This window comes from Dermacentor silvarum, chromosome 11 (assembly GCF_013339745.2).
Source record: "Dermacentor silvarum isolate Dsil-2018 chromosome 11, BIME_Dsil_1.4, whole genome shotgun sequence".
Classification (NCBI taxonomy): Eukaryota; Metazoa; Arthropoda; class Arachnida; order Ixodida; family Ixodidae; genus Dermacentor; species Dermacentor silvarum.
The window spans coordinates 66892062-66919400 of record NC_051164.1 but is presented as its reverse complement, the minus strand read 5'-3'; the positions used below and the strand labels follow the sequence as shown (position 1 = coordinate 66919400).

General features: G+C 47.5%; 1 protein-coding gene across 1 annotated transcript in view; it reads left to right on the top strand.

The window, feature by feature from the left end:
• LOC119432637 (glutathione hydrolase 1 proenzyme) overlaps nucleotides 1-27339 on the top strand; it is a 67323-nt gene that overhangs the window by 21924 nt on the left and 18060 nt on the right. Inside the window, exons 4-5 of the mRNA XM_037699796.2 lie at nucleotides 6154-6326; nucleotides 15279-15568. Of these exons, the coding sequence (XP_037555724.2) occupies nucleotides 6154-6326; nucleotides 15279-15568 (463 nt within the window). The remainder of the gene's footprint in view (nucleotides 1-6153; nucleotides 6327-15278; nucleotides 15569-27339) is intronic.

Here is a 27339-nt window from a genome sequence, read left to right as displayed (position 1 = left end):
TGAACTATTACGTCAAACGCTACTACTATAGACACGACAGCGGTTGCCGGCAAACAGGATAAATATAAATTCAAGGTACGGTACTGTGCGTTTCTGCTATTTCTGAAAAATAAGCACAATGTAAGTTTCCCAAGTTAACAACTTGGGAAGGGCGTGCGGAAGCAGAGCTGCATTAAAGCGCACCGAGGGAAGCGACACTACGGAAGCGGTCACATGTCAAATCAACGCTTCTGTACCTGCCGCGGTAGCTTTGCGGCTTGGCATTGCTCGAGGTCGCGGGTTCGAACCCGAACCATGGCAGCTGCATTGCGACGGGGGCGAAATATAAACGCTCGTTCACTTAGATTTAGGGAAACGTTAACGAAAATTCTAGTGTCAAAATTAATCCGGACTCCACCCCTACGGTGTGCCTCATAATCCGGTTGTTGTTTTGGCATGCACAGCCCCCTAATTCATAATGGTGGTATTGCATAGAGCGCGAAATGTAGGAAAAAAGACAGAGAGAGGAGCAAAGAATAGCGCTATATTTACCCTTCTCTTGATTGATGTCTTTTTGGTCCTTTTGATTGGTCCTTTTTCGTACATTTCGTGTACTATGAAACACCACCGTTATGAACCACGACCAACTCGCCCAAGCTTCTACCCTAATACCCCTAATTCAATTAAAGTTTACTACTTCTGCCACGATGCGATGTATCATGTGATGCAATGAATATGCTCAAACTATCAGATGTTCCCAGGCAGCATATCACATGGGGCCAACTAGGGCCGATGATGGTTTTCAGCCGGCACTGGCTGGGCCGCGAAGGCCCGCCGTTGCCTCTGTAATGCCAGTGCTGGCAAAGCCACTGTAACAGACATCCAGCGCTGGCCCTGCTTTGCCGGTGAATGCCCGTTAATGGCTAGGCCGGGCGTCGCAACTGGCTATCCCGGGCCTGCTTTGCCGTGGGAGTGCCGTCATTGGCTATACATCTCTAAACATTGGTTAAGAACGTCCGTTCAAAGCTATAGGCATAGCCACATTGTTTAGCAGTTCTGATAGACCCGTAATTATCGGCCTGTCAAACAGAACGGCATTTGAATATTACTTTTCACGCAGCATTCGCTGGCCAATCCCGATTATATATGTTATACAGCCCGCAATATTTATTTCCATTTTTCACCGCACACGCCAACTGCAACGAGATCACTCTGGTATTTTTTTTTCTTATTAAGTTCTGCACATTTTTTTTCGTTTTATTACAAAGGCTGTTAACTTTCGCGTAATTGTATTTATTGTGTTGAATCATTCGATCGGACATTGTTAACAAGTGGCACAAGGGCACTCCATTATAATGCGTCAATGCGCGCTTGCCGTGTGCATCCTCGATAGGCGTAATAACAAATGCAAGGGGGTATATAATTAAAAAGCATGTGCGCTTAGATGTGCGTCGTTTAAGTAGTGTTGCGGGTAGTGAATTTCAAAATACTGCATAACCTTATGGTGCAATCATCTATACCAGTACAATAAAAGGCATTTTGGATGACTTATCCCTATATTATTTTTCTGCATAAAGTGCATATCGAACTGTGCAGTTATGTCTCCTGTGGCCAGCTTCAATATAGTTATTAAGAACAGGAATGTTCGTGGCCCGTCGCGCCATTCCGAGCCTTTCCCGGAAAACTCTGTCGTGCGTGCTTTTTTTTTTTTTTTTTTTTTAATGCCAGATGATTTTTTTCAGACCAACTGGCACAGTAGGCGTAAATTCCTTCCCGCAGAAAGAACCGGGGAAAAAAGGAAATGGCGCCATGTTGAAGAAGAGGTTTCTGCTGGGCTATTGGTGCATATTTCTAAAACAAAAAACAGCCAATAGAAGAGACAAGCCCAACGCTAACTTACAATGAAATGCTTATCGTGCACGACGCCAAATATATCTACACTGAAGAGAAAGGGGAAGGCGGAGAACAGAGACAACGCCACAAGAGATATACGGGGGTGGGATGGGGGGAGTGAAGAGAAAGGTCTTGGTCAGGCGCTCTCCGTTGGAAGGGAACAGAAAAAAAAAACAGGAATGTTCGTGGCCCGCCGTGCCATTCCGAACCTTGACGGATGGCTGAAAGAGTTGAAGTTACCGACCTAGGACTGCGAACGAAGAACGAGGCTAAGATTAAGGAGAATACAGGAAATTAGAATGGGAAAAAAAGAAAATGAACGCTACTGGATAAATATGTAAGCTACTGAATGAAATTAATTTCTGATTAAAAAGTGGCACAAGTATAAAGAAAAAAAATACTCAATGTATATACGTTTTTCAAGTAGGTGAACTCTTTTTGTGAGAGCAACACAGATTTGAATAAATTTTTGCTGACGTTTGCATCTTATATGAGCTAATAAATAAATCTATCGTTGTTTTGACTTTGCAAGGAGGCATACATAAGCTTCCTTATTCCTTATTAAATTCAGGCTCCCACTTGCACCCTCAACGACACACCTCTGGTAACTTCTTCCTCTTGTAGATAAATATCTCGGTATACACATCACACATAACATTTTTGGAATATGTATATTGAGTTTTCAATTTACCAATGCCAACCACATGTTTGGTTTCTTGCGCCAAAATTTTCTTCATGGGAAGCTTTTATAAATCTATGGTGGGTTCTCAGATCTTCGAGTACACCAGTTCTGTCTCGCAACTCTCGAAAGTGCCCAAAACCTTGCCGTCCTTGTTTTGTTACATATAATTACTCACGTGTAGCCAATGCGGCTTCTACAAAATCATCGCTTGGTTTACCTTGTCGCCATATGCGATCTCGCTTGTGTTTGTTTATTACGATTTATTTTATTACTCCCGCTGCTTAAAGGACATATTTTTGAACCTCTCACCTACGTTTCTTCTCGCAGCGGCCACGTTTGAAGCTTTCTTGTTTATGAAAAGAAAAAAAAAACTACCCGCTTTTTTATGTAAAGCCTTCGGGCTTTGATACTATACTAACATAATTAAGTAAATTAATATGTCGAACTTGAACGAGATCCTTGTACTCGCTTTTTGGGCTTCACTTATATGTTATGCGCCGCGTAGTGTATTGTCGCGAGGTTTCTTAGATACGGCTGCCGCTCCTATGTGTCTATTCATTTTTTTTTCCGAAGGGGGGAAGTTGTATTATTTAACTAGAAGCAAGAAATCCATGGGGGCATGTTAGCAAGTGATGCTGTGCGCCGGACTACCCCTTTGCGCACATGTTGTCTTGCTCTACCGTTCTCCTGGGATAATGAGTGCAAAAAAAGAAATAACGATGAAAACATTCATTGATCACTTTGAGTTGTTCTACAGGTCCATTTGTCATGTTTTACATTTCAGCTATAATATATAATAAAATCAGCACAAGTGCTACTGCTCCTTCAGCCGCAGCAGCTTTTGGGAAAAAAATGAATAAAAGAATAAAAAAACGTGCGCGTGTCGTTCTTCACTACTATCAGGCGAAGTGACGTCAAAATACCAAGAATGTGTTTCACTCTCACCACGTGTTCCCTGCGTCCCCTCGCTTTGCAGTGTCGAAGGTACGCACGGTCTATAATGCGCACAGCCGAGCCTGCGTTGCTAATCAGAACCGGATGGGTGCACAAAGAAGCGTGAATAATGCCCTGCCAAATTTGTTGCTCCCTGCGCGGACCTCGCCCGCTTCCAAAAAAACGTGGTGACTCTCGGTCTCTTGGAGGACGAAGGACCCGTACACATTCTGCTTCTGCCTGTGAGCTGTCGTAGCCCACATTTCGTGCACCATGTTTTGCTTGCGAAGCATGCATCAACTTGTCCAGCAACGTGTTCAGTACCAGCGGCTTGGTCTTCGCCACTACAAGCTTGGTTCCACACTGCTATTGGGTGAAACATGAACAACTAGCCAAACGTTGCTAAACTGCATTTACTGCGAAATAAACTCAATTATCGCAAGGTAAGTACAATTGTATTCTTTTTATTCTCAAGTATAGTGTTTCAACTAAGTGCATTTCCTACGTGTATTTTCTTTTTTTACAGAGATAATGTACGGCCACTTTTTACTATGCAGGTAGACGGTGCTGCACCGCTTCAGCGTCAGCTGAAACGCACTGTCTGTTTGAAAACACGCAGCACGGCACATTTCGGCTGGTACACTCAAGACGACCAAAGTTGGATTGTCGTAATTCCTTACTCAGGAAGTACATTCTGCGAGCTGACTGGTGTTGAGAACTTCCAGCAAAAGTATAACCTGTTGTATTGCAGCTTGCTTAGGTGTTTATCATGAAACAATGCACCCTTTCTTTGCTACCTCTGTTCTAAAAGCTTACGCATTGCCAAAGGCTAACTACAGCTACCCACAAACACTTACGAGAAGTCTTGTGATGAAGGCATAATTCATCATAATTGGCTAGTTAGAACAAATGTCGCATATTTTGATGCAGCGGCATTTCGTACCTAATTTTTGCGTATTTCTGCTTCTTTTTTTCAGCTTCTACAACTTGTTTGGATGGAGAAATCATATCTGTGGGAGGTTGCCTTCAATATAATGAACGCCATCATGGGCCATGCAGAGTGGGAACAGGTGATATGCATTTAATTTCTCAGTTTTGTGCCTTTTGCTTATATTATGCACTGCTGACAGTGTTTGGATAATAAAGGTATATGTGTTGTATGCAGATGGTGCCTGAGAGACGCAGAAATCGACATCAATCAAGCGCAAGACTTCATAAGAATGTGGCTGCCAGGCGCCGTCGACTATGCTAATAGCAGAAGGCGGCACTACGCCGAAGCGGCTCAACCCCCCGTAGCGTCATAAACAAAGTTTTCGTAGGTGGCCCACAGGATTGGGGATACGAGCGACAGTCTGTATCAACCTATTTTAAGACCAATAAAGAAATTGTGTATATTATTTGGTGATTTTATAGTAGATCATGGCATGTTGCATCGAGCTACCATGCAATATTTGCGTAATTTAAAATCGTAATAAATAACGGCATCGCCCACATACATCACAATCTGCCAATATGGCCATGCCAGTGGGTAATGCGGGACAATAAATTGACTAAAAGCGGCAGAGCCGGCTATTGACCAATACCGGCGCTGCCAGTAGGCAAGGTGGGACACTAGAATGGCAATGAACGGCAGAGCCGGCTATCTGCCTGTATTGGCGCTGCCACACAATGGCCGAAATAGGCCCTTTAGTGGCATTGCCGCGCTGGGCCATTCTTGACGCGGGTAGCGCTGCCGGTTTCGGGCCTATATTTGTGCCGGTGTTTGCCGTGATATTGCCGTGCTGGGGCCAGCCTGGTTGTGCTGCCTGGGTTATGACGTATGGCGCACAACAACGCTTCAAGCAAACACATCCCCCTGTACTACGCAAACAGCAGTGGTGCAAGCAAGGTAACATTTAACATCAACTCACAGCACTCGTGTTGGACTAAACGTTGAAGAAATCAAACATTCGCCGTCAACATCACCGCTACATATAATCAAATAAATCAAACAGCACAGAAAACTTCACTTACATCGATTCGCTTACATCGATTCTTGGTCACGGCTCTTGCTCTATATTGCTCACGGCACCCCAGGTAGAGCTGGCCGTTTCTATTTACATAAAAAAAATCATCTTTTTTCGGTATGCGCCTTCATAAAAAGTTGAGATGCATTTCCTTGTAGCAGAGACTGGTATGTCTCCCATCGTTGCCGAAGCACTGTGGAGAATTTTAAGCTCTGCCGAGGGCATTAATAACATGCGTACCGGCTGACAGCTACAATAAAAACTGCCTCAGTTAAATCGTTCCTGCAAATCAATCAATCAAACTTTATCTCTAGGGTCAAAATGACTTTAGGGCCGGGCTTATTCGCAAATGTGTAGCACTGTAGAGCATGTGAGCGAAGCAGAGGAAACGGCAGGCGCCACGTTCTCCCCCTCACAAGATGCGCGAGCCATTTGTATGAGTTCGCGAGGGGCGACTTCACTCGCTCAACCTACATCCATGTGGCGCAGTAAGGCAATAACGTCTTCCCAGTGCCGTTATCCGCGATTGTATGAATGCGATGCGTTAACGACATGACGGGACGTGCTAGTGTCGCATTCATGTGAAAGCGGTTCCCGTTAAATCGTCTCTATGTGCTCTGAGAAAAGCATCCATTCAACAGCTTTGTGGCGTATACGCAGCGAAGTGTTCTGCAGCCGATTGAACCCCGAGAACAGGACGACGATGGTCATCAACGAGACCCTCCGGATGCCAGTGCTGGCCGATACCTTGGCTACCATTGCTCGGGAAGGCCATCAAGCCTTCTATGGTGGCTCTGTGGGCAAGATGTTTGCTGATGACATACAAAGAAACGGTCAGTAATATAGACGATTATATTGTGTTTTAAGATGTGGCACTGTTTCTTATCTGTACTAAGCAACGCTGTTGCAATGAAAGTACATTGATCGAAGGTATACAGCTGTAGAAAACAGTTGCCCCTTTGCAATTTTAACACCGAATGCGTCCCTAGTCGACATATCACAGTCCTACCTCACCCTCTCATATGTTGGACACAGCTATGCTTTGAGAAAATAAACATGCGAATAACAGATACGATAATGTAGTCACAAGTTCATTGACAGTGAACACGAAAGCGACCGCTGGGTACGGGCACAGCACTCTGGCGAGCGCCGAGCGTACTCTCGTATTTTTGTGCAATGACGAGAGCTAAAGTGGCATGGAAAGGAAGATGAATACAAAAGAAGCTCACTTGCAACTGAGGTTTATCGAAAAAAAGATATCCACCCACGAGCTTTATTGTGCACGCGCTGACAACGTTTTCTCTTTAACAAAACCGAAATGATAAAGAAAATGAGGCAAGCCTCCGTGCCTTGACTTGCCGCCAGATGGCGGGAGCGCCGAATGTAGCTGGCGACTTGCTGGTCGTGCAGTTGCTTCTTTAGGGGGCCCACAGGCGCTCAGGACGCCAGGGGGAGCAGTAATGAAGACGGTCCCTTAGGGGAACCGCTGACTACCATCACCGGCAAAAACAGAAAAACGAGAAAGCGTTGGCTGTGCTATAGGTTACATAAACATGCAGGGCGGCAGAAGAAAGGAGTTGTTAGAGATTGAGAAACAGCTAAATAGAAAACAAATAGGTGTGTATGCAGTTATGTTAACACACCTTAGAGGCTTAGAAGAGCCACCAATGATTGAGCATTATGTCTGGGAAGGGTGCAACCGAACTAAATTGGAAAGAAAGGGAGGGGGAATCGGAATGCTCATACATCAGGGGGCCAAATGGGAAAGAATAAGTTCAATGTATCAAGAGCACCTTTGGCTATCAGGCACACTCAGTGGAAACAAAACTTGGCTGGGCGTGACGTATTACGGGCAGGTAAAAATTGCAAAAATGTCAAGAGTTAGTGGAATGCCTAAGTGCGGATATTAAGAATTTCGAGAATGAGGACGAAATTATCCTGTTGGGTGACATGAATGGATCTAGGCGGTTATACCGACAACAACGGGAAGTTAATGCTAGATCTCTGTGAGCAACATAACCCCGTTATCGTGAATACGGGGCCTAAATGTGATGGCAAGATTGCGTGGGGAGGCGGAAATAGACAATCGGCCATCGATTACTGTCTGATGAAAGAAGGAATTTATGATAAGTTGAAAGGGGAAATTCTCATTGACGAGGAAGGGCAAAGCAGCATAGGGAGTGACCATAAACGCATCATTTTGAAAATGGGATATGTAGTTGGGAAAGAGAGAAAGGAACGAATAATGACCAGTCCAAATTTGGACGCTCAACAAATAGCAAATACAGTCACAAGAGTCGAGAAAGAACTTGACAAATGGCCAAGCAAGTAGTGGGAATATAGAGAGCTTGTAAGTGTAATGATGAGAGAAATGAGAAAAGAAAAGCAACATGCTTGTTGGAAAGTAAAAGGGAAGCCGAAAAGCTGGTGGAGGTATGGGAGGCGATCGACGAAAGAAAGAAAGCATCACGAGAACACGGGCAGGCAAAAAATGCACAGTTGCCGCAGGATGAAATATACAGAAAATGGGAAATATACCACGGGAAAAACGCCATGGCTCAAATATTAGTTCAAGCAAAGATAAAAAGGTCGAAGTTAACGTTGGCTGTCAGTAATACGTGAGAAAAAGAAGGCTGCACCTAGAATATTTTGGAACCACATTAACTTATTAGTAGGAAGTCGGGAACAGTACAACAACATATCCTTGACGAAGATGGAAACAAGCTAGAAGGGATTGCGGCATTACATTATGTTCGAAAAATAACAGCCGAATGATTTCACGGGAATGGCGAGGTGGTCTCTGGGGAGAAAAAAAGGAATTAACGAGAACCAGACGGAAAAGGAGCTGGAGCTGAGTAATTTCCACTGGAAGAAACAGAAAGAAAGGAAAATTCCTAAACGCTCAGCCACGCGTTTAGACGAGGTTCGCGTTAAGGTGATTAATTAGCTAGGACCAAAAAGTAGGGATGCTCTGTTGAAAGCAGTAGAAAAATGCTTACAAGATAAGTGAATACCATACAGTTCGCGACAAAGTAAAATGAACTTAATTTATAAAGATAATGGGGAAAAAGATAGAATTCACTCGTATGGACCGTTGACCATTACATCGGTAATAAACAGGTGCAAGCATGGGCAGAACAAAATGGCAGATTGGGAGACCTTCAGAATTGCTTCAGAATCGGTAGGCGTCTGGACGATGGCTTATTTGTTCTCCCTCAGTGCATAGAAATTTCCAGAAAATAAAGGAGACAATTACATGTGGCTTTTTCGACATCACCGGAGCTTATGACAACGAAGAGCGCAAGATTTTGTGGGATATTGTGGAAGGGGAAGGTATAGGCAACGACTGTATACTGCTTTTGAGGGAGATTTGCCCAGATAATGCAGTCTGCGTTGAATGGAAAGGGATGAGGAGCGAGGATAAAGTTGATATCAACAAGGGTTGCCCTTATCCCCGCTGCTGTTTATGGTGTACATGGCAAGGATGGAAAGGGCGCTAGAAGGGATCAATGTCATGTTTATCCTCACATACAAACAAGCCGGCACAATAGTTGAGCAGCAGCTTCCAGGTTTATTTTATGCGGACGACATTGTGTTGCTTGCTAACAAGCAAAGTGATATGCACCGTCTGGCTGATATCTGTGGAGAAGAATGTGACAATTTAGGGTTACAATTTAGCGTTAGAAAATCTATTTTTATAGTATTCAATGAAAGCATTGAACAGACTGTTAATACAGGGCCAGGAAATACCTCGTGTAAACGAATACAAAACGAAAGTGATAGATATCTGGAGACACAGGAAAAAACAATAATCGCAAAATGGAAGATAAATGCAGCCATAATGAAACACAGAGCGCTATGGGGATACAATAGGTACGAGGTGCTCCGGGGTATGTGGAAAGGTGTAATGGTTCCAGGGCTTACATTTGGAAATGCGGTTGTTTGCTTGAAGTCAGGGGCACAATCAGTACTCGATGGCAACCAAAGGTCAGTGGGACGCCTCGCATTGGGCGCTCACGGGAAGACTACTAATGAAGCTGTGCAGGGTGATATGGGCTGGACAAATTTTGAAGCAAGGGAGTCTCACAGTAAAATTGATTTTGAAGAACTACTGAGGAAAATGGAAGAAAGTAGATGGGGTGCAAGAGTATTAGGTATTTGTACAGGCAAAACATTGACTCACAGTGGAGGAAAAGAACTAGGAAGCTTACCAGCAAATACGCGACCGGTATGGTCAGCAACACGGCAACAAAGAGCGTCAAATCATAGAAAAAATATAGGAGGCTATGGTCAAACGCAAAGTGAGGGAGGCTGAGACAAGATTATGGGTGGCGGCAATGGAAAAGAAACCTGCTATGCCTAACTACCTCAAAGGAAAAAAACTAAATCAGGAAAGAAACAATTCATGTTAACTCAAAGTGAAGCTCCTTACTTTTCGAAGCGAGATCAGGATGCCTTAGAACGCGTAGTTATAAAGCTAGGTACACCAAGGACGAATCCGCATGTGCGGGCCGGTAAAGCTAGAGACACGATGGAAGATGCTTTATTGGAATGTGAAGATATCTACCCAGCTGCCAATTTAGGCTCCTCTGGCCTCCTTAAAGCCCTTGGGTTCAGGAATAGCAGCTGGAAAGTAAACATGTCCGCTATAGAGATTAGTAAGAGGCGATTGGAGGTTTGGTGGCAGAAAAGTAGGGAGACCACAAACAACGGAGAATTACAAATACAGAGTTCCCAGTAAGGGTTCAAAACGTTTGATGCTTGAAATTCTTTGCACTGTGTGTTTTTTTTAATGTAGGTAGGACATTAGGCAAAATAAAAAAGTTGTCGCAGTTTCACCTGAAAGGCGAAGCATCAATTGCGATAGCAAATTTGTAGAGAGCTACTACGGAGTAATGATAGTAGCTTTATCAGCTGTATAAACTTGGACATGCAGCAGCACCGGCAACACGCAGAGCTGTTGTCGACGCCGTCGGCGTTTTGCCAGCGTTCGCACAAAATGCGTGCGGCGTTGGTGACTGTTGCCGGAGCCTCTGATATAAATAGGCACTTGGTGCCGCAGCTAAACGTCACCTCCCTTCCCCCCCCCTCCCCCCCCCCCCCCCCACGGCCTTTCGTGCGTCAGAAGAAGGCGCGTTTGCTCTACATATTTGGTGATTGTAAAGGAGGAAAGAGACGCCTACTTCTGCAGCCCTTAAGGGATCACGGCACAGAACGCGCGTTTGTTCTCCGCCGTGCGTTCACTCCCCGTGAAAGCGCGCGTCCCTCGCGCCCTTTCACTCGCACATACAGCGTTCGGCGGCGCGCGGCGACGATTTCATCTCCATTGACGTCATACGAAGCCTCACGGCGACGGCGACGGCAGAAATCTGCTTTGGAATGTCCATATAATTGCTATCGCAATAAAACAAGAGCTTGGTGGCGCAACCCACCACCCCGTTTCAAAGAAAACGCTCATAGCATCTATCCATTCATCCATCTATATATCCAGCTCTACGTGGGTGCAGCTCTGCGTTGGCGAAGGCGCTCGGATCCTTCGACATCGCAACTTGCGAACGTCTTTTTTAAAGCGGCAATACCGACGCCTTTTTTAAAGCGAGGCTTTCTATGTCTTACTGAATCGTCCATTAGCGCCGAAAACGCACTGTACGAAAGCCAACTTGCACAATTGAACTATCTGCGAACACAATAGAACAACGGCGCACGACATGCGTCTCGTAGAACACAACAGTTTACACTCGCAGTTTCACCGCTAACAACAATGGGAACTGCGACGCCACGCTACCCAGGCGAACTGTATAGATTGCATTATGCGCGTCACGCAATGCATTCCCGGCCGTCACCATGGGTAGGCCACAGGTGCAGTTCACGTAGAAGAGGCTCCCGTACGCGAACGTAAGCGCGAGCTCGATCGGGCCCGTAAGGCCGATCTCGTTTGTCGGCAACGGCAGAACCTCTGACCGTCTACCATAGAGATTGCAAGGCAATACGGTGCAAGTGTGGATTTGTCTGTGAATGTGTGAGTGTGTGCGTGTAATCAGGCTACATGATCTAAAATAAAGGCTATGGAACTTAACATTATGTGCCTTTATTGAACTTCAACGTCCAAAAATGCAATCGTAAACAAGCAATCTAATCACGTGCATCGCATCGGGTCGCTCAGCATTTCTTGGGTTTGTTGCGTGGTCGTTGGCTTTGGACTTTGATTCAGTTTGCATGGGAGAAAGCTTCGCATGCAACCATCTTTAAGAAAGGTGCTTTGATTTTTTATTGCGATAGCAATTATATGGACACTCCAAAGCAGATTTCTGCCGTCGGCGTCGCCGTGAGGTTCCGTATGACGTCAACGGCGATGAAATCATCGCCGCGCTCCGGACGCTGTATGTGCGAGTGAAAGGGCGCGAGGGACGCGCGCTTTCACGGGGAGCGAACGCACGTCGGAGAGCAAACGCGCGTTCTGCGCCGTGCTCCCTGAAGGGCTGCAGTAGTAGTAGAGGTTTAGGTTGGGAAAAGATGCGTATTTCTGCCATCGGCCATACCATGCTGAATACGCCGGTTCTCGTCCGTTCCTGAAGGGCTGCAGAATTAAGCGTCTCTTTCCTCCTTTCCATATATAGAGAGCAAACGCAACTTTTCCGTCGCGCGAAAGGAAGTGGGGGGACTGGAGGGAAGGAGGGGAGGCGACGTTTAGCTGCGGCACCAAATACGTATTTATATAAAAACGCCGCGCGCGTTCGGTGCGAACGCGGGCAAAACGCCGACGGCGTCGGCAACAGTTCTGCGCGTTGCTGGTGCTGCTGCATGTCCAATTTGATACAGCTGATAAAAAACTACTATCCTTACTCCGTATAGCTCTCTACTAATTTACTATCGGAATTGGTGTTTCGCCTTCCGGGTGAAACTACGACAATTTTTTAATGTTTGGATAGCCTCGCGTTTAGCAGATTGAAAAACTTACTGAGCTGTTAAAATAATGCTGCGCTCCCCCGGAGTGCACTGTTTTGGAGTGCTTAATAGTCCAGGGCCTCAGCAGCCCTGCAGCCCGCTGCGCTCTACTAATCAGGTGTTGCTCATTAATACTATTTATTCATTATATTCATTAATCATTATAATTACACTCAATAATTCGTACTAATAGTTGCTACTAATCAACAGTTATGGTAGTCAGCAGGCCAATTGGTGCACTTCTTTTAGAATAGTTGGAATAAATCTGCCTTCTTGATATATTGTCCGGGCGAGATATAATGTCCGGCTGGGCGAGACGTCCGCAGCGGACGTCTCGCCCAGCCTGGGAACATGCATCCAGTGGCAGGCACCGCGTCTGCAGCTGCATCGCCGACTACGCAGACCCAGTACGTTGCTCTACCTCAGCCGCAAGACCCCGGCAAGTTCAACGGCCTCAATGGTGTTGACGTAGAAGAATGGTTGAAGATGTATGAGCGCGTCAGCAAGATGAGCAGGTGGGATCCGGCCATAATGCTGGCCAATGTCGTGTTCTACCTCGACTAAACACCGCGAACGTGGTATTACACACACGAGGAAGAGCTCACCAGCTGGGAGTTGTTTAAAGAGAAGCTTTCCGACGTTTTTGGCAATCCGACCGGTCGACAGCTAGCCGCCAAGCAACAACTCGCCACGCGTGCCCAAACTGCCACCGCGAGTCGTATGTCTCCTACATTCAGGACGTCCTCGCCCTCTGTCATAAAATTGGCACGTCAATGCCAGAGGCGGGCAAGGTTGGGCGCATTATCAAGGGCATCGCGGACGACGCATTCAACCTTCTGGCCTTTAGAAACTTATCGACCGTCGACGCCATCATGAAGGAATGCCGCCGTTTCGAGCAGGCGAAGAGCCGCCGTATACATAATCAGTTCACACGGCTTCCAAATACTGCCGCGACCTCTTCTTGCACCGACCCAACCGACCAATCTAGCGTGCCACCACCAAGTGAAAATGTGACCCGCATTGTGCGCCGCGAACTCGAAGCAGCGTTTCCTGTCTCGCCTCAACAGACGTTTTTGACCAATACTGCTGAGACGATATTGCTGATCCAGTCCGTGGTTCGCCAGGAGATCGCTAATATGAGCCTCCCCAGCGCCTGCTCCTTGAGTCGTCCTGACACCGGCCCTGCTCCTATGCCTCGGTCCTATCACAGTCCACCCTACAGTGCCTGTTATCCCTACAGTGCGCGGAATCCATCGGACTGGCGTACACCTGATGACAGGCCGATCTGTTTCTGCTGCGGCCGAATGGGTTACGTTTCCCGTCACTGCCGTAGCCGTTGGCCGTCCCCGCCTCGAAACACATTCTGGAATTCAAGTTATCCCCGCAGTTCATCACCCCGTCGCTTCTATACGACGCTTCCGACGCCGCTACCTCTCCTCGCCGCTATACTCGCTCGCCCTCGCCTCAACGTCGCCAGCCACGTGCGCCCCAGCTTCACCGCTCGCCCTCGCCGACCTACCCAGCACCTCCACCAAAAATGTCACGGGTATAAACTATTTACAAGGTGTATTTACAGCAGATAGATAAACAGCAGCTGAGAATACAGAGAGGCTGTTTCCACGAACAGCACTTCGTCCTCTTCTCCGTGGTTGACATTGTCTGCTTTCCTACCGTAACAATATATTACAGACTCTGAGCAAGCACTTTATTTCGGGATGAAAAAAAAATGCTGCTAGCATTTTTTCTTTCATTAGAGCGCCGAAATCACAAGTGGACTGCTCAAACCTGCATGAGCTTTGCTCGCTTGCGAGCAGACTTTACTTGCACGTTCAAGGCAGTTTCCCGCTGCAGGAACAGCGCTTCAAAATGCATTCGCGTCGCCAAATAAAATTTGATGTTACATGCCGTAAACTCCTCAAAATGCACATGGCATCCAACGCACACAAGAGTGTCGCAAAAAGCACCGAGACTGCAGTGAAACGCGCATGTATACACACCGCCAAAGCACGTGAACAGCCGCGGAAAGTGCTTCGCCGCCCCATCCGCGCTGTGCGGACCGAGCAAAATGCGACAGCAGCGCCACGGGATGCGAGAATCGGTGGCGGGTTCACGCAGTCAAAGAAGTTTGAAAACTCAACATATTTTCGTAACGTTTCCACTGGCAGCATGGTCGCCCCGAGCGGTGAAAATGGAAGGAGAGGAAGCGTGGCAGCATGGTCACTGGGGAACGATTGGAACGATTCCGATTGCAGCAATCGGCAGTGATTGCTCTGGAACGCACACATACAAATTGTGGACACACGTCACCCGCGAGTAACCGTGCTCACCGCAATGGTTGTGATTTGAGTGATTAAAAATTTCAATGCCGGAGTTCTGTGTGTCAGAACCTCGATATGGTTATGAGGCACGCCGTAGTGGAGGACTCCAGAATAATCTCGGCCCCCTGGGGTTCTTTAATGTGCACCCCATCCCCGGTACACGTGATTTGGGTGTTTCTGACCTGTCTGGGGTCATGTTCGCACACTGGTAAGGAGTTCGACACGTAACGCACACTTTTGCAACTGTTTCTGGTTCCTCACCGTCACTCTACAACATGAAGCTGTAAAACACTGTCCCTCTCAAACGACAGGAATTACAAACGAGTATAGATACGAAAGAAAATTATGAGACTAGCAACAATGGATGAATCCTAATATCGGGTTCATTATTCAGGACAAGTTGTTAATGTTTTAATTGTGTTTTTTCCACGTGTATGTGAAAAAAACGTAATCGCGCGGTTGGATAAGAATGCAAAGATCATTTTTCACACGATGTCAGACGTTTGACATGTGTGGACCCAGGTGGTGTGATCACGCTCCAGGACCTTAAGTCTTACACCGTCAGGGTGGAGGACGCTATCCGGCGTGTACTCCACGACAACATCACCGTGTTGGTGCCACCACCTCCTGCCGGTGGCATCTTGGCAGCGTTCATGCTCGCGGTGATGGATAGCTACCGAAATCCCGAGGCGCCCACTGTGAAGAGCTTGCCCGACAACGACGAGACCTTCCACCGGCTCATCGAGGTCACCAAGTTCGCCTTCGCGGGGCGTATGGAATTAGGAGACCCGGACCATGTCGATATTGGGGCCGTAAGTATCACTCGCTGTATTCTTTCCTTGTCTTAATTGCCCGTATGTGCGGCGCAGTATATTTACTGAAACGTAATGAAGCAAGGAACTACAAAGGATCTTGGGTCATTGATTTACCCATAGTTCTGCTTCACTTTGTCGGAGTGATTTTAGTAACTGTTGCAGCGCGCGTGCCTGTTGTTCTTACGCCACAGCTTTATCGCCGGCATAGTTACTCTTGTGCAGTTCATACAGTTTTCTTTTTCGACGCTGTGCCCCTCTCTCGCATATTCTCTCCGTGATTATTTTCTCATTGCTCGCCACCATTCAGCTGTGTGCAGAGAAGAAAGGCTAGACCATTCCTTTATATTCCAAAAATAGAAAATAAACAAGCAATTACTAATTCTACTACCGTTTACAACACGGATTCGCGCGCCTGGTCAGCGTGTTCAAATAGCGCCCAGGCAGGCCAACGCGTCATCAGTGGAGTCCAGTGGAACTAAATCTACCAGAAATGGGAGAAGCAAACAGGACAGGCCCTGGCTGAAGGTTTATTCAAAATGCAGTCTCCCAAAAAAGAGTAGGGGGCGGAGGCGTGGGGGAGTTGGAGGCGCGCATGCATCAAAAGCTGGAATGCGATACGAGAAATACCAGAAATTGAGATCACGTGGGGTACTATAACGCTGCACCAGCGCTTAAAGGGGTCAATGTTATTTCGATAGCAACTATATTGTCACGTAGTAGTGACGGTGAAGCAAACAGTCGTAAAACTGTGTATGACGAAACTGATTCGTTATTGGGCAAACCTGTGCCCACAAAAGCAAGCTACACTCGAAGCACACCGATAGCGGCGAACACAGCCGGCGATCGTCGAAATCCGATCAGCGGCGAAGCGCGTCGGCTTTTATACATGAGTCATCGAAGGTTCCGGAGTAATCCCTGGTGCCCGCGTGTCTTCCAGAAATTACTAGGCAATTTGGGTCGGTCCTACAGTCAGATTACGTAAGCATCGCTGACAACAGACAACGGATAGAAGCATCGATAACGTTCGACAAACGTCTGATACATGCAGGCGCGTCCTGTGCCTAGCGATAACGTTTATACCCCTGACACACGGGCACTCTAAAGTCCATTAGGTAAGGGGACATCTACCGGAAAGGCGTTCCAGCGCAGTGACGCACGACAAAGGAGTATCTATCTCCCTCCCGGCAAAGTTCCTTTGCGGGAAAGTAGATCGGGCATCTACTTTTCGAGCGGAAAGGTGTACTCTCGCATACAGCGTGCACAGCTCATCAATATACGAAAACGTGTTACGTAACTTCGGTGCCCCGTAAGTATATTTTTACAATGGAAAATGTAATAATCTTTAGCGGTAATGTGATTTGTCAAACAGTAAAGATTTACTGTAGCTATGCTCTCAAAAGCTCGGCACACGTCGCTAGCGCCGCTATGTTGAATTCCGAGTAAGCGCATTTTAAGCCATCAAAAATGGGGGGAAAATGTTCTTAGGTTGTACAGTCACTAAATGTACTCTACATGTGCAGCTTCTTGTAAATGTTTTCTCTCTGGCTGCTTTAACAAGCAGCGCTTTTTTTGTTTGTTTTTTTTTTTTTATTTGCGGCGTTTGTTTGAGGAACCACCTAAAGCAGTTAGTGCGCTGCCGTGTGTCATCAGCGCAACTGCTTTCTGCAAAGAGTCCTTCAGAGTAACAAAAGGGGTTTCCTGCAAAGGACTTTACTTTTGCCCGTGTGTCAGGAATTAGGGTGAAAAGCGGTCATCGCTGAAAGATAAGTATGTACACGTGTCAATACCCTCCCCGTAAAAAGCATCGTCCCGATGCTACAAACACACACGAAAGCTAAAACAAAACCACGCATAATAAATAAAACAACAACAAAGAAACAAAGTCCCTAAGTTCGTCAGAGGGCGCATAAAGGCTAAAGACGCACCACGTGGATGGCTTCAGGTCGTGCGCGGCGCCGCTGTGATTGCGAAATGCCGTCTGGCACGACCTCATAGTCCAATGCACCAATACGTCGGATGCTCTTATAGGGTCCGAAATAGCGGTGTAACAGTTTCTCGCTAAGTCCCCGTCGGCGTATCGGAGTCCAGACCCAAAACGGTCGCCGGGCTGGTATACTCGACGTAGCGTCGTCGAAGATTGTAGTGCCGGCTGTCGGTCCTCTGCTGGTTCTTGATGCGCAGGCGGGCGAGCTGTCGACCTTCTTCGGCACGCTGCAAATAAGTGGCAACGTCAAGATTGTCTTCGTAGATGCCGTCCGGTAGCATGGCGTAAAGCGTCGTTGCCGGGTTCCTACCAGGTTGAACGGCGCCATGTGCGTCGTTTCTTGCACGGCCGTATTGTATGCGAAGGTCACGTACGGAACGATGGCATCCCACGCCTTGTGTTCGACGTCGACGTATACGTTGCCAGCATGTCGGCGATGGTCTTATTTAGGTGCTCAGTGAGGCCATTCGTCTGCGGGTGGTATAGGCGGTGCACCCGGTGATGGCTTGTTTGGCTGTATCGCAGGATGGCTTGAGTTAGATCTGTCGCAAATGCGGTGTACGTACAGTCAACCACAAAAGTTTGCGGACCACGCGAGCGCGTGGCCAAGAGCCTCTTCGCGACACTTCCGCTACGTCACCAGCGATCGACAGCAGCGCTACGTTGAAGACGCATCCCTCCTTAAATCTATGGCCTGTCTATTTTCGCACTGTGCGCAAATATTTTCTACCTATCTCTTTCAACGTGACGCGCTCTTTGTTAGCCAGGGCTACTTGCTTATATTTTGAGAGCAGAATATCAGTACAAGTAATCAGACAGCGTATTCTTCGGCTGTTATCAGTTCTATTTTCGCGTAGCCACGCTGTTTTTTTTTTTTTTTGTTTTTTTTTTCGTGAGTGCGTGAGTGAGCGGTGAGGCAGCCATGGGACACAGATGCTTAGTCAGTAGGCAGAATTTTTCCGTTCCTCCCCCATCGCTAAGTGACAGTAGCGGCCGGGATTTGATCGCCTGCGCCCAGGTTTTGCTGCGCAAAGCCCGAACCACCGCGCTGCTATAGTGGTTACATTTAGAAAAATAAGAAATAATCGGGTGCGATGACTCTTTTTATAACCCTTTGCGATACGGCGTCCTCGTTTGGGGACTCGAACTTCGGAGGCGCGTCCCACGCCACGTGTTTCTTCAAATGACCTAAAACTCAGTGTGCACATTCGTGTCCGCTTCCTGATGGGACAACTAGCGGTCAGTTAACTTCATTGTCCTGCGTATTGCTGCAGATGATCACTTTGCTGGAGACACTACCATGTTAGACAATCGTTCGACGTGCCGCGTTCCAAGACCAACGTCAAGAGTATTTTTTTTTCTCCGGTCGACACGAATACAACCGAAAAAGCAAGTGTGCATGCGTTTCGGGCCTAATAGTTGATTCTTTTTATGCAAGCATTGAAGCTGACGGATTTCAGAATAATTAGATAATGAGTTATACGCTAATTAATTTTTTTTACTGAAACTCGCACAAAACAGCACATTGCTTCGTCTTCTTTCTTGGAATGTAATAGTGAGCGTCTTGAAATGATGCCATGCGCACTTGACGCATTTGCAGACAGTGCATCATAATTCGTGTCTGAAGGGGATGAATTTATTCACAAGACATTTACAGAAGTGTCATGAAACATAGGTCTCTCAATGATCTAGTAGGAAGTGAAATGTCCGCCGTTTTCTAGCACGTTATTGACGCGTGTGGGCATCGACTCGTACAAAGATTCAGTAATCTCCGGTCGACCGCGCAGGCTTTCCCATTCTTGTGCGATCGCTTGCCACAGCGTATCGGCCGTGCGGCCGCGGTTGGCTCGTGTGGACAGCTGTTTCTTCAACATGCCCCAGACATTTTCTATGGGATTCAAGTCGGCGCCACATGGAGGCCACTCAAGCTGGCAAACAGCATGTTCTTCTAGCAATGACTGGACGACACGTGCTTTATGGATCGGGCTGCGGTCGTGTTGAAAAAAATAGCAGCCGTCGCTGAAGGGACCGTCCAGCGCATACGGAACGAGGTGTCTAGTGATGACGTCGCAGTACCGTGACGCAGTGAAGGGCCCTTCCAGACGCACAAGGGGACCAAGGCCATCTTTGCTGATTGCTCCCCACACGCTCACGGAACACCGTCCACTGGATAGAACACTCTGTGTGTAATTAAGCAGATATCTGCAAGAAATAGCATACAATTGGGTTCCAGCGGCGCGTCTAAAAATGTTGTGATTCCTCTTGCGTATGAACTTTATAATGCTGTTATAGAGTTGCAATAGAAAACGTGCAAACATCATTAGATAGTACTGAAAGACCCACTGGCAGCTTTTAATTAGCTTCAGAGTAAGTAGTACTATGAAACAATCGTTAATGTTTTCAACATAATACCACTACAGAAAAATCTCGTAATGTCCAAAAGCTCATTTTACGTGAAACATGTTGTGATGCAGAATTAGCTTCGTGAATTAACTGCCAATACACTGTAAACACACCTGCAGTTTAGTGGACGCCAAACCCGCTTCCAATCTTTCATTGCTGTAGCGAACATGAGTCGTTCTTGTAGCTGGCTGTCTGAGAGGCAGGGCTTCTGTGCTGCTACGAAAGACTGCAGGCCAAGCTCACTCAGCCTTCTTCTTACAGTCTCAGACGATACCGTGAGCGAGAGCGCTTCTCGGATATCCTCTGCACTTTGAAAAGGATCAGCCACGATGGCGGCCGTAATCAGGCGGTCCTCTTCCTCAGTCGTGGCCCTTGGACGCCCACTGCGCTCCATATCTGTGAATCTGTCATCGTCGCGGAAAGCTTGAATAATCCTATTCACGGCAGTCCGGCTCCTGTTGGTTCGGCGGCAGATTTCGCGCTGAGGTATTCCCTCTATAAATAAACGCACAATGTGCCTTCTTTCGTCAAGTGGAACACGCAGCGGCATCTTTCCAAATAGGCAATCACCACGTGGCCTGAAGCAAGTCTGCTACGTTTTCAGCGACTGATGCGAAGATGCGCCTATGTGTGAAAGAAAATTTTCTATGCATCCGCTTTTTCTTTATTTTTGATGACAGTGAAATACCTCCCTACCCTTTCTCTCAAGACGCAGAAGCAGCAACACTCATTGGACCAAGATGCTGCCAACCAAAGTGCGCCAGTAAACGTCGCGTAAAAAAATCGTCGCAGCGCTTCGTGAAACTTATCTACCCACTGGCACACCAGTCGACAAAGGTTGCAGTGATTGCTCCGATACTGCTATCAAGCCAGATATGTGGCGGTCTTATCGCAGACAGCGCTCTGCGTCAACACAACGAACTAACAATGTCATGCACGGGAATAAAAAATTAACAGGCAGGCGAGTACCAAGAGGGCTCATATCCGGGAGAGCGCCCCTGTCGCCGCTAGGTGGCGTACCGCTAGGTGGCGCGGATAGGCAGTCTGGCACGCGCTCGCGTGGTCCGCAAACTTTTGTGGTTGACTGTACATGTGTATATGGCACATGTACATGTTTAACTTTAACCGGCTAAGAAATGTTAAACGTTATCGCTAGGCACAGGACGCGCCTGCAGGTATCAGAAGTTTTTCGAACGTTATCGATGCTTCTATCCGTTGTCTGTTGCCACCGACGCTTACGTAATCTGATTGTATGACCGACGCGAATTGCCTACTACTTTCTGGAAGACACGCGGGCACCAGGGATTACTCTGGAACCTTCGATGACTCATGTACAAAATCCGACGCGTTTCGCCGCTGATCGGATTTCGCCGATCGCCTACTGTGTTCGCCGCTATCGTTGTACTTCGAGTGTAGCTTGCTCTTGTGGGCACAGGTTCGCCCAATAAAGAATCAGTTTGGTCATACAGTTTTACGACTGTTTGCTTCACCGTCACTACTACGTGACATATGGTGAATATACAGACAACTATATATACGTTATCGTGCGTCAGGAATTAGGGTGAAAAGCGGTCATAGCTGAAAGATAAGTATGTACACGTGTCAATACCCTCCCCGTAAAAAGCATCGGCCCGATGCTACAAACACACGTAGAGGTAGTTTTCGCTGCCCCCGTGAGTGCCACCACGGTCGCCCGCCGAGCTATTCCGAAAAAAAAAAAAGTCCAAGTGCGAGCAGAATTCGTGGCCCGCGCGGCCTTTGTTGATTCTCAAGTGATCTACTACGAGTGCAAGCTGAGAACGGTAGTCTTCCCGTGCGCCCAATGCTTCAGGTCACTTGATTTGACCTGCGCTTCTGCAGTGCCGAGCTAGAGAAAGAGAGTGCGCGTCTACTCCTCTGCGCGGTCGTGGCTGCGCTGGCGCCCTTTTCATCAACTACTTTGTTCACTATATATACTATAGAAACGAGGTAGCGCTTCCAACTCGCCCAGCCATTTCTTGCCTCAAGACCCGCCGATGGCGACTGCGTCCGCGTTCTGATAGGAGTTGAATGCAAAATGCTCCAGCAATTAACATCAAGTCATTGAAATAAAGCCAGGCAACGTCAATATGGCGTCTTCGTAGTCTGTGTGTTGTTTCGGGACGCTAATTAGCATAATTTTATTGATATGTGATTATTTGCACTGTGTACTGTGTATTCATTTGTACATGGATACACTGCCACTTCCCCAAGGCCTCTGTTAAAAAGATTTGTTCCTTGGAGGAATCCTCTATAATAAAGACCCGGTTTGCCGTTTGAATTCAGGGAATTGACACACCTGTGTAAAATAATTTCGTTACTGCAGCCCAAGAAAGTACAGCCCAAGGAACGCTTCTATAGGTAGAAGCCATACTTGTTCTAACATTCAATGCCAGGCGTAAACGGGGTCTACAGAAATGTGCTAAATGTAACCTGATAAAGTGGTGGTGGTGGTGGCGATGATGTTGAAGCAGGCGGGGCTAGCCTGGCATACATAGCAGGTAATTGTTCCACCTGATCCTCCTATATGCGTTAATTACATGCTTGCGTAAGGCTGCTTCCTAGTTAATGATCTTGTTAAAACATTCCCCGACGATACTCCCTAATGAGAAATTTGAGGGCAGCTCTGTACGTGTTTTCATTTCGCGATACATTGACTGGCACGGACAATCTGTCGCGTGAGTTACGTTGGAAACGTAGCGAAGTGTGGCTCGGCTGCCTCGCTAATCGGGAGATCGCGAGAGGCCGCCCGTGGGTGACGCGTGGGCGCGATTCACAGCAGCCGCCGCATACTGACCTCCGCTCATGCAGCGCTTTGTTACGGTGGCTAGATGGGTAGGTGTGCCGACCGGCGCGTCTGAGCGTAGTTCACCACTTCTCCGCGCCATGACGCAAAATTGGCGCTGCGGTCAATAAAACGGTTCCGCAGCACGCGCCGTCTGCTACTCGTCGCAGATGGCGCGCAAAAAAAAAATGAAAGCCCGTATTGAAATAGTTGTATGTTGTCTGTTCCTGTCAGTTTAAAAGGTAAAAAGCTCCGTGTCTCTCGTACTGTTAGCAAGTTGCTAAGCGATGTGGAATGTTCCAGGTCAGAAAAATAACCGACGAGATTAGCGGCGCCGCATTGCTCCACCAAAGAAGACCACCAAGGAAATTTACTAGTAACTGCAAGTCGGGCTCTAAATCTCTTAGAAAGAGTACTGAAATTTACGAATCTGGCAAGGACTCCTGACAGCGGAAGTGTTCGCCCCGGGCTGCTCAGTAGCTTGCTCAGTATCGGCGACGCTAATAAGCAAGCGGTACACTGAAAAGCGTACGTCGATGAGCTCCTCGACGTTGGGTATTTGCAAGCCGCAGATGAGGTGCTAAGCGCCTGCGATATCGAGCAACGCTGCGCTGCTACATGGAAAAGTGACTCTAGGCTGATATTCTGTACAGCAGGCTATGTAACAAGGAAGTTCCTGCAAAGAACCAAGTGCTCCGATTGCTCAGGGACATTACGGAATTTCACAGAATCAGCTCCTCCTCCTGAGTCGTCACTTACGCTGCACATGAGTAGGTCTGAGTTGGTGCTCCCTTCTGAAGCCCTAACAAACTTGTAGCATCGCTAGAAGACGCCTTCACGCTGTGTTTCAGATTAAATGAGTTACGAAGGAACAGTATCGCCGACTTTGCGTCCTTTCTGCAGATGAATACTTCGAATTTGATCGGCTGTGACCGGAACAAGAGCTGACAAACAATGTTGTGAAGTTCTATTCAATTACACGCTTTTACTTTCTTGTCAAGAGCAAGAACATGGCGCGGGAAATCAACAAGGAGAAGAGGAAGCACCTGTATCTGAGGCGTGTGGTGTGAATACTGTGATGATGCGGTGGACCAACGTTGCTACTTTGCTGGCGCAAGGCTATTTATGTTGGTGTGTCTAGTGACTCAAGTTCCGAGAGCTTTTCTTAATGTATTTTAAATATATTCATGAATCTAGCCCAAGAAGTATTGCTTTATTTTATTGCAACCAAACAGTGAACCATATGCACTTACCTACACAATTCTTCTCGTAACAATTTAAATACCGTAACTGATGCAGCAATAAAGTACAATAGCTGAATTTTTCGATATTGAAACATTAGAACTCACTAAATATCGCGTAAACACGTTTCCATATTGTAACGAAGTGACGCAGGAGTTTGTTTTCGGACGCATCAGCTCACCAGGGAGACGACGATGAAAGGTGATGAGCTCTGGCAGCGGCAGGTGCAGATCGGCAGGTACGACGACAACAAGAAGTAACATTTGAAGAAACTAGATTTATTTAACATGGCATTAACTTGGTTCCTTAAAACTGTACACACACACATATATTATACATGAAACGATGTCATACGGATCGTCGACGGCCTGCGCCTGACCGGCCTGGTCTCCCATGGTGAAGTGGCGCTGTGGGCTGCTGTGTCCTCGCTCTCCCCAAATGACTCAAAACCCCTTCCTTAAATGCGTTTCTACAGCATTTAAGGGGCCCGCGGACCCGTGGGAGACGCAGGCTTCTGCACCAATCGCCTATTCAAGCCAATCAGGCAAGCCGTCGTGCTCCAATAGGGGCCAGAGTTTTCGCGACCACGCAGACATGATCGCGACAATAGACCGTGAACAACAAATTTCGCCATGCCTAATGACTCCCCCCCTCCCGATACAGCCGAGCGTGGAGCGACCGCGCTACACGTGCACTCACTCGTTCAAACCCGTTTCGGGATTCATCAAGGTCGGCCGCAGCGTACGTTCTTCGCGACAATATACTGTATAAAACCAGTGCAGTAATGTTTTATGCATGGAAGAAATGCATCTACGTCTTCAATGCAATGGGTGGAGCGCCACGTTTATACCAATAAGTGTGAGCATTTGCCAAGCTAGAAAATTGACTTAAGCATTTCGTGTATTTCTTTCTTTTTTTTTTTTCAGACTAAGCGACAACAACAAGGCTTGGCCTACACTGCTCAGAGCACTATTATAACGCGTACTTCAAAGCTATGCATTGTTCAAAGATACAATCAGAGGCAGTGATGCTATCAAACACGATGCACGTCTACACAGCGCAGCCGACGCTGCGCGCAGCTACTGTCCGCAGCGCCACTTCTCCGTCATGATGCGGAGAAGTGGTGAACTACGCACACCTACCCATCTAGCCACCATAGCTTTGTTTTGACGCGCTCGCCGCATACCTTTTCGATGGCGCCATCGGTGAAGAGAACACGCGCTCTACTCTGGCGCCATCTCGTAGCGACATCAGTAGTAAGTGGTTCGTGTGGAAAGGGAAATGTTGACGCTATCTTCTGCAGCCCTTGAGGGAGCACGGCTCAGCGCCAACAGGGAAGGGTAAGTGGGAGAGAAAGGGGATAGGGTCAAGTCGTCACCATGGCTGGGCGTGGCAAACCATCGGGCTGTGGCGGCACGTATCAGGCCGAGATGGAAGGCCTTGGAGTGCTGCTTTAGACCGCAGGGGTTTTGTTCCGGGCCTGAATGGGTTGGGCGGCCGCGAGGCCTTCCGTCTTGCAGAAAACATGACTTAAAGGCGTGCGGAGAGCCCTGACGAGTCAAGGTACTCCACAACGCCTCGAAGTGCTGAGAGGTGATGTTGGCTGGGGAAGAGGAGATCTTCCTCTTTGCCAGAGGGGAGGCCCAGGCGGCGGAAATCCTGCAGGAGTGGGCCCCGCTGCTGGATAGCGACATAACCGCAATACACGTCTTGCGCGGCCCTCCACTTTCCTCCTCACCCTCTCGCCATACTTTCCACCTCTGCTGTTCTCTTCGCTCTCGCCGTATTTCACCTCCCGCTCCGCATTCGCTTTCATCTTTCGCTGTTCTCGTTCGCTCAGTTACGCCAAGGTAGGACGATGGACGCAGACGCTCAACGAAGAAACGGGCGCCTCAAGCCCAGACCACACGTACGCTTGAAAACGTGCGCAAGCTCGCGTTCGCGCGCCCACGCATGCGCAGACGGTGCGGCACGGCTCGTACGCGTCGAAACGCGGCGCGATCTCGGTGATCAGCTCCTCTCAGTTATCGCGCGCCTGGCTACGCAGCGACGGCGCGGTACATTCAACTCTCAGTTAAGCAGAATTATACCATGCAAGAAAGTGCTTCTTCTTCCCTTTTTGTGCTGATCTAACAGCTACAAAAAGATAACAATTACGGTTATAGATATCGAAGCATTTTGAAGCACTGCCAGTGCCAACAACGAAATACGAAGTGGCGTCTGCCAAGGTTTAAACAAGTTAGGTCAGTGAGCGCGCACTGTCGTGCGTATTTGTGGATGCAAACCGACATTCGTCGCTAGGCGCGGCAACCGCAAGGCGCGTAGACGCGAGCTTACGCGCATCCGCAAGCGTACGCGTGTTCTGGGCTTAAGAGCTGCGCTCAAAAATGAAGCAGTCACTGACCAAGGTCAAAATAAAAATAAAGTGACTTCTCCGGGATCCGATCCCTTGTTCACAATGGAATGTGGGTTATGCAGAAAGTTCATGAGTAGCGTTGAGCGCAAGACGTAAAGTTCGGGAGTATACGTGGTTTAAAGTGCCGACTGATCTATTGATTGTGTTACTGGTCGTTTGAAATATTAGTGATTCGAGATTGAGCCTCGTTGTCAAGTTCTTCTCTGTGGCCACGATACGCGCATTGTCCGAGCTTACCTCGGGACCCGTCTTCTCGGCATGCCCTGCGAGGGCACTGGTCACTGTAAGGCGTTTGGTGACTTCATTCCTGTGCTGCTTGAGAAGCCTGCAGAAATTCCCGCTTTCACTAATATACACCGATTTGCAATCGGCGTACGGAATCTTGTTTACCACGCCAGGAAAACGTGCCCGAGGGAGAGGATCCTTCACATTCATCAAGTCACCTTTATGCTTGCTTGCTGCCACATGCGTGACCATGTTTCCTAAGAACACGAGCTATAGCTTCGCCGACGCCTCGAATGTATGGGACAGCGGCGCTCTCCTGTCTTGATGCTGATGCGATGCGATGCTGCATGCTTAGCGGACATTCCATTGAGAACAAGTGATCCGTACGGATCCCGAAACGTCACTTTTTTATTGTTATTGTGAACTTGCTTAAAATAATACTATAAAAATAAAAATAAAACAATTAAATGAAAGAAACCTGCTTTATTTTTAACAATGATTTTACTGACCAGACGGTTTTGTATCGAACTCTTGCTATATTGGTTAGTGAACTTACAGCTGATGGACATTGTCAGAAAAGTTCTTGTGTTAGGAACTGAGTTTGATACCTCAAGAACTTCATTTGAGCATTGGAATTTAACTCACAGCAAATATAGTGTTTTTACTACGCTGGAGCAAGTCTTCGGCTTTCGATA